The following is a 12,517-nucleotide window of genomic DNA, read 5'->3' as shown; positions in this document are numbered from 1 at the left end:
CTTTTCTGGAGAAATATTCATGTTTTTGATGATGGAATGCTGCCCTGACATGGGGAATGTTAAGGAGGATATATGTTGTTTCCTCTGAATTACCTTTATAAAATAAAAAAGTTTAAATCAGAATTCTGAAAAATACCTGATTCCAAGGACAATTAGCCAAAAAGTCCAAAACATATACTTAGATAATAAAGGCTTTCTCTCATAAATAACTGAAGTAAATTATTAGTAGATTTTAAGCAAATGAATACATTTTGTCTTTTTCATCAGCTTACTTCATCTCTTTCATTTTAGTTCATCCTTGAACTTGCCTTAATATAAAAGGCAATTAGTTATTTTCTTGCTATTGCTTGTCATCTAGAAGAATCTTGTTAATGAACAATTTTTTTAATGAACAATATTTTTAATGAACATGTTCTATTTGGAGTCTTTAATTCTATTTTCCCCTTTGACATTGTTGGTCAAAAAATTTGTTTCTATTCACTTAAGTAATTTCTTTTTCTTTACTATGATTAACACTACTCTGGACCTTATATGTTTCAGCTGCAAGAGGACATCTAGTCAGGAAACAAAGAAAAGAAATCATTAACATGAAAAACACAGCAACCATTCAGACTCATGATCAGAAATTTGACTATAAGAAAAACTTTGAAAATGAAAGGTATAGTGATGTTCATTCTTATACCATTTTAACATTATACGTTTTTCAGGTTTCTAATATATATCCATTAAATGTCAGTGAACAGCCAGTGGCCACTCTTGTGTTCTTTGTCCTGTTTGGGAGTTCATTGGCGTTTCACCAATGACCGCCCTTTTGTGCCACAGTTTTTTCTCCTTCCTAGGCTTCTGCCAGATTGCTCTCTGCATTTCTGCTCCTAACTCTAAGTATCCTTTGCTAATTCCTCCTCTTCTTTCCATATTTAAATCCTCCTCCACATTTAAATATTATCTCTGGACATTCTCATTCATTCCCATGACCTTAATAACCAATATGCCATTAACTCCTAAGTCATAATCCAATCTTCAAAGCTTGGCACTTTGCCCTTTCTTCTCTTGACCCTTCATATCTATATTTCTAAGTGCATATTAGCAGATCCACCTGAATTCATTCATACAGAAGGCTTTATGTTAAGCTGTGGGGACACATAGATAAATAGACAAAACCCTGACCCTAACAATTGCTCACAGAATCATGGAAAGGAAATATAACCAATGAAATGCATGATTCTGGAAACACAAGTTAACTCTGCTATGAAACATGCAAAGGGTACAGTAGGGACATGGAAGATCTTGGTAAGTAATAGGGGAAGGGATATAAGTATATAGATTTTGCCTTACTGGTAAAACTTAAGTTGATCGAAAGATGAATAAGTTGTATCTCTTTATAAGAGATAAAGAGCATTTCAGCCCCAATCCCAGGACCCTTGTCTTTTTTTTTTTTTTTTCCAAATGTATTGGGATCAAATTGACATATAACACTGGGTCAGTTTAAGATGTACAACATGGTGGTTTGATACACGTATATATTGTGAAACAATTACCATGGTAAAGTTAGTTAACATTTTCATCACCTGTAATTACAACTGTGTGTGTGTGTGTGTGGTAAGAACACGTCTCTTAACAACTTTCAGGTCTATAATACGGTATCATTAACAGTCACCATGCTGTATATTAGATCCCAAAAACTTACTCATCTTTTTAAAAATTTCAACTTCATTAAGGTATAATTTTTATATAAAATTGTAAGATATTTGAAGTGTGCATCATGATGATTTGATAGATGTATACATTGTGAAAGGATTTCCCCATCTAATTCATTACCACATCCATCACCTTACATAGTTCTTTTTTATGCTTTTTTAATGAGAACATTTAAAACGTACTCCCTTAGCAAATTTCAGTTCTACAAAACATGTATAGTCCCATGATTTACATGAGATCCTCAGATTAAGTCATCGTATAGATGGAAGGTTATATCCTTTTACCAACTTTTATTTCCCCCACCTACCCTTCACAACCACAACTCTCTGTTTCTATGAGATTGACTTTTTCTTTTGATTTTCAGATTCCACACATAAATAATACCATGCAGTATTTTTCTTCCTCTGTCTAGCTTATTTCATCCATGTTATCACAAATGGCAGGATTTCCTTCTTCCTCATGGCTGAACAATACTCCATTGTATACATAGACCATACCTTCTTTATCCATTCATCCATTAATGGACACTTAAGTTATTTCCATCTCTTGGCTATTGTGAATAGTACTTCAATGAACATGGAAGTGCAGAGATCTCTTTGAGATAATTGTTTTGTTTCCTTTGGATATACAACCAGAAGTAGAATTGCTGCTGGTAATGCTATTTAGTTTTTTTGAGGAACCTCCATATTGTTTTCCATAATGGTACCAATTGCATTCCCACCAACATTCTCACTGCATAAGGATTCTCTTTTCTTCTCATTATCACCAATACTTGTTTTGTCCTTTGTAATAGTAACCATTCTAAGAGGTGTGAGATGATATCTCATTGTGGTTTTGATTTGCATTTTTCCTGATGATTAGTGATGTTGAGTCCCTTTTCATGCACCTGTTGGCCATTTGAAAATGCCTTCAATCTTCTTTGAAAAATGCCTATTCAGATCCTCTGCCCATTTTTAAATCAGGTTATTTTTTATTTTTATTTTTTTTGCTATTGGGTTGTGTGAGTTCTTTATATATTTTGGATATTAATCCTTTATTGGATATAGGAATTGCAAATATTTTCTCCCATTCAGTAGGCTGCCTTTTCATTTTATTGATGGTTTCCTCTGCTGCCCAGAAGCTTTTTTATTTTATGTAGTCTTGTTTATTTTTGCTTTTGTTGCCTTTGCTTTTTGTATCAAATCCCCAAAAATGAAAAGCAAACACACAAAAAAACCATGGCTGAGACCAAAATTATGGAGCTTACCACCTACATTTTCTTCTAGGAGTTTTATGATTTCAAGTCTTATGTTCGAGTCTTTAATCCATTTTGAATTGATTTTTGTATAGTATAAGATAGGAATCCAGTTTCATTATTTTGAATGTGGTTGTCTGATTCCCAACACCATTCATTGAATAGACTATCCTACCCCCATTGTATATTCTACTAACCCCCATATTAATTCGTAAATTAATTGGCCATAAATGTGTGTGCTTATTTTGGGCTTTCTATTCTGTTCCATCAATCTATGAGTTTGTTTTTATGCCAATACCACACTGCTTAGATTATAGCTTTGTGATCTAATTTGCTTATCTTTTCCTCATTAACTGTATTTTGACTAGTATAGACATTCTTTGGGGGTATTATGAAGGTATTCAAAATACTAGCATAGCCACTCTGGAAATTATAGGTTCTTGGTACCCTACCTAGTTCTCTGGTCCCTGGAAGAATAACAGAGATTCTGTTACGTCTCCTCTTTAGCGTAAACCTAAAGATGCTATCATAGGCCTAGGAAATAGCAAGTGGAATTAGGAAATTTGAGTTCCAATAACTTTCCAAGTTTGACTCTAAGATAAGCCCTTCTGTACAAACAGATATCAAGATATATCTTTGATATATATATCTTTGATATACAAGATATCAAAATTCTCCAGTGGCTTTCCTGAGCCAAAATGAAAAGTTTTTGGCAAACCACCCCCACCCCCAATTATCATGTCAGGCTATGACTTTTTCACTGTACCTTAGCACCCTTTTCATGGCCATATTGCTCTTGTGAGGGTTTGGTCCTCATCAAAAGAAAAAAAAAAGCCATGTGGCTTAAAAAAAGAGAGCTGTAGAGATGTTATCTTCAAGGCAAGGGAATTTTGGAAGGATATTGGTAAAGTAACAATTGTGCAATTTTGGTCAACATATTGTATGATCATGAACTATAGCCAGGACACTGCTTCTCTTTAATATTGCAAGATATTTCCTGTGATCAGCATACTTTAAGCTGATGAAATACAGCCCATCAGCCTAGTGAACATACCCTGCTTCCTAGTCTCAAATTTAGATATATTTTCCACAACCTTTCTTCACTGTAGGTATTTCCTTTTGAAAAAGACATGTTTTGAAGTGATTAAATTCCTAGGATTTTAATGCCTCATTAAGTGAAAATATGCTAGGATATTTCTCCTTCTAAGTCAAAGCTGATTTTATCATTATTTGAGCAGCCGCCCATAGCTGTTGCCAGAGAGAGTATTTGGGAAACACTTGATTAATGCGACTTGAGTTGTTTTTACTTTGAGCTTCTTCTGGCCCCTTTTACTATTCTCCCAACACCACGTAGTATGTAGTTATACATATATAACTACCATATACATATATAACTACATATAACTACCAAGTAGTTATAGCCAGAAGAGGTAAGTAAGCTCCAGTTTAGTATTGTATATTCAGATGTGATATGTTTTACACAGGGAATCTTTTGTGAAGAAACAGACAGAAAATGCACTCTCTACTAATGAAACAGTCATGCCAGCTCCAAACAACAAAGAAAGTACATCTGTAGTGAAGACTTCCAATATCAAAGTTGAAGAAGAAGCCACGATGGCTATTGAAAATAACAACAGAGGATACCAAACTCAGAAAAAAATGAATTACATCACTGGGGAAGAGGCTAAGCAAGAACGGCATCTGGTGAGGGACACTTGGACAGAAGAACATCCCAAAAAGAAGTACACAAAAGACCTGGAAGAAAACAGTACAATAAGGAAAGTGGAGAAGGAGGACAGTATGGTCCAGAATTACTACCAGAGATATTCAGAGGAAAGGAATTTTGAAGAATCAAAAGCAGCATATCTAGAAAAGAAGGCCCTATCAGAAAGGCCAGGCTACCCAGGACTTTGGTCAGTACAGAATGAGACAAAGCAGCCTTCTTTTAAAAAAACTTTGGAACCTAGTCTTAGCCAAAAGTCAGTTTATCAAAACGCAAATAGCAAGGAAAAGAAGACATCTGTAGTCACCCAGAATGCACCAGCATGCAGCCAGCAGAGAAGCCATCCAGGGCCTGGGCCAGTCAGGGAGAGGCAGGCTAAAGCAACGATCCAAGCCCAGGAGGAAGACAGAGCAGCAGTGTTCATTCAGAGCAAATACCGAGGCTACAAAAGGAGGCAGCAATTGAGGAAGGACCGGATGTCTTCTTTTAAAAATCAAAAGGTTGTTGCAACACCAATGGAAGTAGCAAGAAATCCTCACGATTTGTATTCCTATCCCACAAGGTATGAGGAATCCTTTAATAACAGGACAAAGAATGACAAAGATTTGAAAGCAGTTTTAGAGAAAGAAGCATGTGATTTGGCAATCTTTTCAAAACAGGTATGTAAATAAACAGACTTATTCACTAGTTGAAATCTCTGGGAACCACACTGTAACCAAAGAAAACACAGTTAATTAAAAACTGACTCATTCTTTCATCTGTTTTTATGGAACTGCAAACCTCCATAATGTCTCAAAGGTTTTGCTATTCAAATAGCAATAATTTTTTAAAACAATGTGCCATAAGAAATAGTAGAAGATAAGATAGAAATCTTACAGAATAAGGACACTCAACATCGGTTTTTGCAGCTAATTTCCATATCTGAGATCTTTCATTATAGCTAAAAAAGAAAGAAAGTTTTATAAATTCTCTGAAGTCTATGCTCTTTTTTCTGCCACACATTTTGAGCAGACATCACTAGGTGTCAAAATTAGGCATGTAGCCATACTCAGACATACGTGCAACGAAGAGGAAAAATTTACATGTTACATCATGACAATGAGGAACCACAAAGAAAAGTTCCCTGTTGGAGAATATCTTGTGCCATGAGTAGACATGTTTCAGCTGTTTCTAAAAGGGGACAGGTGGCCCTAGGGCTTCTCATGGGTGGACGTGAAACACTGATAAATTAGTCCTAGGGAGGGTGAGACCACAGGAAGCAGCTCCTGGTAATGCCACTTCCAGATCTTGTTTTCTGTCTAGGTATTTGACCTTAAGAAAATCAGTTCATGTGTAGGCACCATTATTTTCTCCTATGTAAGGTGAAGGATTTTAACTACACGACCTCTAAAATGCATATTATAAGTTAATATGCACTACCAGGACAGTCAATAGCATATGAAATTTCAGGAGAAGTATCATTTGGGGTGCCTGGGTGGCTCAGTCAGCTAAGTCCAACCCTTGATCTCAGCTCAGGTCTTGGTCTTAGGGTTGTGAGATCAAGCCCCGCATCAGGCTCCATACCCAGCATGGAATCTACTTTTAAAAAAAAAAGGAAGGAAGGAGGAAGGAAGGAAGGAAGGAAGGAAGGAAGGAAGGAAGGAAGGAAGGAAGGAAGGAAGGAAGGAAGGAAGGAAGGAAGGAAGGAGAAGGAAGGAAAAAAAAAGACCAACCATCATGCGTTAGATTAAAAAGGGATTGCCTAATGCTCATGGGTACCTAAACTCTGCTTTTTTGCCTCTTTAATAGTGGCTGAGTCCATGGGGAAGAAAGCACAGTAGCTGCTCTTGGACACCTCTTTCATGTTAGAGGTTTGGCCCAAACATCTCCAGCTCTGGCTGTTCATAGAGATCTATCAGCCCCTCCCGGTCCTATTTTCTTTAGCACAGGGAATAGAGAGTTCAGTGTACATACAGTCCTTCCTTTCCTTGGTTCATACGTTTTTGCATGCTAAAGACCAGATTGGGGATTCAAATCCTGACCTGCTGTGCATCAGAGGTGTTGAGGAGATGCAGAATTACCAAGTCATATCCCTAGAGCTGGCTAATCATGCTGCAGGAGTAGATCCTGTGCTCCATGGGGACAAAGCCAGAGGCAGAAAACAGGAGCCCCACCTGCCACCCAGCAGGACAGCCGTGTTTCCAGAGCCGTGATATAGATGAGTCAGAGGGGCCGGATGGAAGGAGTAGAGCCAGAGGAGAGTGGCCCGGAAGTCAGACTGAGAACACTGGAGTGGAAAGGAGGGGCTTAACACAATCCAAGGCAACAGAGGGGATCTGCACACTAAAAGAGCTTGGCAATTGCTGCAGTGATGGGGACAGAAGCCAGGTCTCAGGAACCCCAGGAGGAGTTGATCAGGACAGAACTAACACTTTGTGTAGCATGACCTATTTGGCAGTTTTATTTTTTTTATTATTATTATTTTTTTATTTGGCAGTTTTAAATGGAGAATGTGAGATGTACAAGTAGCCCAGAGGGGGAGGCTTGGTCAGGTGAGGACTTTTCCAGACCTTGGGTTTTCAGACAAGGGTGGGTTCCGGAGAAGACACACATGAGAGTCCCAGGGGCCAGCAATCAGGAATTTACCAGGCCCTGGGGTACCTGTGGAGCCCTCTGAATTCTTTTCCTTGATCTAATCTGACACATGACCTTCTTTTTAGATATCAAAGTTATCTGAAGAATATTTCATTCTGCAGAAAAAACTGAATGAAATGATTTTGTCACAGCAACTGAAGCCTCTTTATCTGGGTGTCTATCCTCATAAGCCAATTAATAGACGAGTTTCTTCTCAGCAGTGCCTTTCAGGTAAAAAAATCAGTAGAGTTAGAACTCCCTGAAGGGAAAAGCAGTGCCAGATCCTTTGTTTATTAGTTTCTCACCTTTATTCTATGGCAGATTTGAGATGACTATGTTCCAACTGTTTGGGGGAGAACCTTCATTTCATCCCGTTTCTCCTAAGTAGATAAAAGCCTTTCCAGAATGTTCCACACACCTCCTACTTTCTCTAACTTAATTCTTCTCTTTTTTCCTTTTTTTTTACTTTATATATTCTTTAACTAGAACTTGGTATATGGCACCAGAAGGGAATAGAGAGGGATGGAGTTTGGGGGAGTGGGGTGGGGTGCAGGTTTGATAAAAGGGAGCAAAAAATAAAATATATCTATTCCCTTTGCCAATGTCTGCCACCTTAAGTAGAATATGGAAGGTTCAGATCTTTATTCGGATATACAAACCCAAATGCATTACTAAATTTTCTTCTGATCAACCTAAGTCACACTCTGGTATGGAATTCAGACTCAGTATTTATCAGGCTTTCCTCTCCCCAAGGCTGTGCAAAGGCCCTGAAGCCTTATGTATCTACCAAAGGATCAGGTTGAGCCTGGGGTCACTACTTATTTGCCCTTAAAGTTACTGTTGGGACACCCATCTCCTTGCTGGCCTCATGACCCCTCCAAGTCGGGAGCTGTAGTGCTCCCCTACCTGCAGGGGACACCTGGAAACCGTCAAGTTGGGAGTCTCACCTGGTCCACATGTGCTCCAGGTAGCCCTCCTCTCTGCAGCCTTATCACCTCCCCCAGTGGGGGCAGCCACTGAGGGCCTTGCAGACCTCTCTCTGGGAGAATCTGTACTTCTTTTCCCTCACTTTCTTTGGAGACCTCGCACTCTCACCACCCCCACCAGGACACCTGGCAGCACCTCTGCAAGGAGTTTGGCTCTTGCCAAAGGCCGATAAATACTGCTCACCTCATCCAACTTCTGGAAAATCCCTTAGGCAGGAAAATACTGAGATGAGCTTGGCCACTAGTCTGATATTGAAGGGAAAATATCTTAATGTTTCGGTCAGTTATCCTGCCATATTATTTTCAAGTCAAAAGCTACAATGAAACTTTAAAAAAAAAAGTGGCTCTCTGGCCCTTCCTACCACCACTGCCCTCAGGCCCTGGCCCAGAACCCCTTGCTGTTAAGAAGCAACTTAACAAGTCAGAGCCCAGGTACCCATTAGTTTGATGGCTGCACCTGATGAGCATGGGGCAGGGAGGTGCTGGTAGTATATATAGGAGAAGCACAGGAAGCCAGGTAGTGTTCCCTGTATAAGCAGCTCAGCCCTGTGCTTATTGGGAAAGGAGGGGTGGGGTGGGGGGTGATCTTCCTAGGTAGGGTGTAGATAGGGAGGGAGGAGCGGCTACTGATGTTTTGCTATGACTCACACTTTTAAATATCTTGGGGACTCTGTGTGTGTGTGTGTGTGTGTGTGTGTGTGTGTGTGTGTTTAATAAAAAGTGTATATAAGTCTGCTTGAGAGTCTCTCCCTCTGCCCCTCCCCCTACTTATTCTGTCTTTCTCTCTCTCTAAAATAAATAATTAAAAAATAATGATGTAACACTAGAAAGTGGAAATGAGCACTAAGAGGTAAACGTTAAGTTCACTTTTAGGAAAACTAAGTTGCATTTTTGTACATCTGAATCGTTGTACACTGAAAATTCAACCATGCTGTAGACAACTGCATTTTTGAAAGATCATTCTGATTGCATTGCATTCATTGATGGCACAACAAATAAACACAGAAGGCCAGAAAGAGATGATGGTGGTTCAGATGCAGTGGTGGCTGACAAGGTGAACAGTCCGAAGCAAAGGTTAGTCGGTAGAAGACCTGTCAGGTAGGCAGGTGGATAAGTGTGTAGCAACAGAAGCCAAGAGATCATTCAGTAAGTCCACTGGCCATGAGAAAAGAGAGCCTAGATCAGGAGTTCAGACATATACAGATCAGCAAAGAAGAAGCAACCAGAGAGCTGGGAAGAACACCAGGAAGCCCAGTACGCCAGAAGGCCCAGGAAGAAGGTTTCTAGGGTGTCATATAGAATGACAGAGCAAGTAAGAAGGGAATTAGAAAATATCCATTGAATTTCTTATGCATTGACAATTACTTACTAAATTCACCAGAATGTTTTTTAATGTTATAATAAATACAAATGGAAAAGGGGATACAAATAATCATTATGCTACATTTTTCGAAATTTCACTTATAACATCTGCTAGGATTTATCATTGGATATAATCTATATTCGTATATTTTAATGATATATGCAACTTCTTAAAAAATTATTGAATAGCCTATGAACATTTATCACATATATTTGTTTAAAGAATTCCAGCTGAGGTCACAAATTGGGCCAGACATTGCTTGGTCACTTGTCACTATTCAATCCCTACAATGATTCTAGGTCTATTATTGTACCTTAGGATGTATTTCTTTTACCTCAGGATAGGCAAACTCTAGGCTAAATTTTAGACTCTGACTTTCATTATAAAACAACCTGAGTTTGCCAATCTTCTAACAACATTGAAGCCAAGAATTCCTGCCACCCATTCTGTATTCCTCAAGCTCTAGTGATTTTCCCAGGTATCTTCATGCACTTGCTGACATCACAAACTTCACACAGGTAGTCAGGTGCACATTTGTTGGAGGGAATAGATTATCAGTACCATAGTCAACATTTACTTATCCTCAAAGTTATTTTGTGTAGATTGGTTTTGTCCTCCTCAAATAGATTTCCAACCCTATGCAAGCAGGACCGTTTCATATACTACTCCATACTCGTTTTTCTGTTACCCTGGCACACATTCATCACGCAGTAGACATTCAGCAACTGCTTATTAATTGGACAGAACACTGCTTAATTTCCCCCAGGAATTACAATATAATAAAGTACAGTGACCAGTGAAGATTTGAAAGTATGATTTTTACAATAACAAAAAAATGTAACATTACATTCTTTAAATGTTTATTGATTTGTATATATTATCTGATTTTAAACCCCTCCAGTCAGAAAAAAAAAGATTCTCTTTTTTTTTTTAAAGATGTGTTTACTTATTTTAGAGTGAGAGAGGTGAGATGGGTTATGCAGAGGGAAACGGAGAGAGAGTTCAAACAGACTCTGTACTGAGCACAGAGCCTGGCTTGATCTCACAACCCTAAGATCACTACCCGAGTGGAAACCAAGAGTCAGATTCTTTTTTTTTTTTTTTTTTTTTTTTTTTTTTTTTTCAAGAGTCAGATTCTTAACTGACTGCCTTACTTAGGCGCCCCAGAAAAAAAGGTTCTTATAATATATAGAAGATCATCAGAATTAGTAATGCAGAATCTGGCACCCCACAGTACAAGCAGCTGCCCTCACCTGCTGAGGCAGATTCAGCTGATGCACTGTTAGCTCAGATTCAACCGACCACCCCTGGGATACTGACCTTCATGGCAAACTGTGCCTCCCCATGAAAAATTTCACTTAGGAAACCAAAATCAAGCTCATTTACAAGTAATTCCATCATTAAAATAAGCCTAAGCATCACCTGAAACTTTAGTTCTGTCATCATTGTCAAAAACCAATAGGCATCTTCAACTACTTGCTACCCAGAACTCTGTTGGTAAGACTCAGTAAGCTTCAGCTGGATTCTGTAAAGTGGCCTGGGAGAACTTCTAACCTGTTCTAAAGAAAGCCCTAGAAAACACAGCACATGAGGGTAATTAAATTTTTCTCTTCTTTTTGAGATTTTATGTATTTATTTGAGAGAGAGAGAATGAGAGCGCACACAGGAGCAGAGGAAGAGGGGTTGGGGAGAGGGAGAAGCAGACTCCCGCTGAGCAGGGCGCCTGATGCAAATGCAGGGCTCCATCCCCAGGACCCTGGGCTTGTGACCTGACCTGAAGGCAGATGCTTAACTGACCAAGCCACCCAGGTGCCTGGATAATTAATTTTTTCAAGTTAATTTTAACAAGCTATAACCTTATTCTGTAAGGTTTCTCTTTCTGTGAGACATATTTTTTAATGTACACAAGCGTCAAGGTAAAATAATGTCCAAATGAAGACTGAGCAGCTAGTTACGAAGTTTAAAATATAAAATAAGGTAAGTACTTGAACTACTTATTTTATATCTTTGTTTTGATAATAGTTATCATAAATTGAAACTGATAGGTGCTAACTGCACTTGCATTTTTGTTAAGAGAAACTTGGTATAGGATATGTATAACTAGAGTGTGGCTGTTGGATCATAGATCGCAATAAGTATACAATGACATTCATTATTCATAAGTATACAATGACAGTGCATTATGTCTCCCTGAATGGTATTTTTGGGGGGATGTTTTTCTTCTTAATTATGGTACACCTGGCAATTTGTTTTGACCATTGTGAAGAGAAGAAAAAAGATTAATTGCAGGACAAATAAATTCTGGTAACACAAAAGCACATTCTCTTTCTTTCCTTTATAAAGAAAGTATGACTATCCAACAGGCTGTAATTTTTTAGCGGTTTGCAAGGTTAACAAATAAGGATACTATTGTAATTCTCATGCTTCATTTACATAACATCAAAAGAAAATTCAACACTAGATCAAAGCAGTCCCTTGCCATGCACACACACACAGTGTATATAACACAAATGTTTTTTATGTTGCTTTGAGAATAAATGTTGGGGAGGAAAAAAATCACAATTTTCCATTTATTTCTAAATTTTAATGGCATTCAGACTCATGCAATTACCCTTAATACTTAGTTATTATGATGCAGATTTGATCTGCTGTAGTTTTTAGGATTGCCTATCACCTTACCATTGTAATGCCATTGTAATGCTGGCACCTAGAAATGCATTTTACAAACTACCAAGAATATATGACCACCTGTATCTATAAATGTGCTTACATTCATGAGAAAGCCAGGTAGCTCAAATAATGTGGGGTTATATATTTTATAGGATTATTTTTTCATTAAAAGTGAAAAGTAAAGAGATTTCAGAAATTATATTGCTTCCCACCCATTGCTTATCTTCCTG

General features: G+C 38.2%; 1 protein-coding gene across 4 annotated transcripts in view; it reads left to right on the top strand.

Annotated features, from left to right (window-relative positions):
- MYO3A (myosin IIIA) overlaps positions 1–12,517 on the top strand; it is a 246,154-nt gene that overhangs the window by 202,671 nt on the left and 30,966 nt on the right. For 3 of the 4 annotated variants that reach the window (XM_038529758.1, XM_038529760.1, XM_038529761.1), the window contains 3 exons: positions 541–658; positions 4,417–5,314; positions 7,355–7,499. In XM_038529758.1, coding sequence (XP_038385686.1) covers positions 541–658; positions 4,417–5,314; positions 7,355–7,499 — 1,161 coding nt within the window. The remainder of the gene's footprint in view (positions 1–540; positions 659–4,416; positions 5,315–7,354; positions 7,500–12,517) is intronic. The other variant, XM_038529759.1, reaches the window with a different exon arrangement.

This window comes from Canis lupus, chromosome 2, assembly GCF_011100685.1.
Source record: "Canis lupus familiaris isolate Mischka breed German Shepherd chromosome 2, alternate assembly UU_Cfam_GSD_1.0, whole genome shotgun sequence".
Classification (NCBI taxonomy): Eukaryota; Metazoa; Chordata; class Mammalia; order Carnivora; family Canidae; genus Canis; species Canis lupus.
Note: the sequence above shows the minus strand (reverse complement) of the source record. Positions and strands in the feature narration are given on the sequence as shown.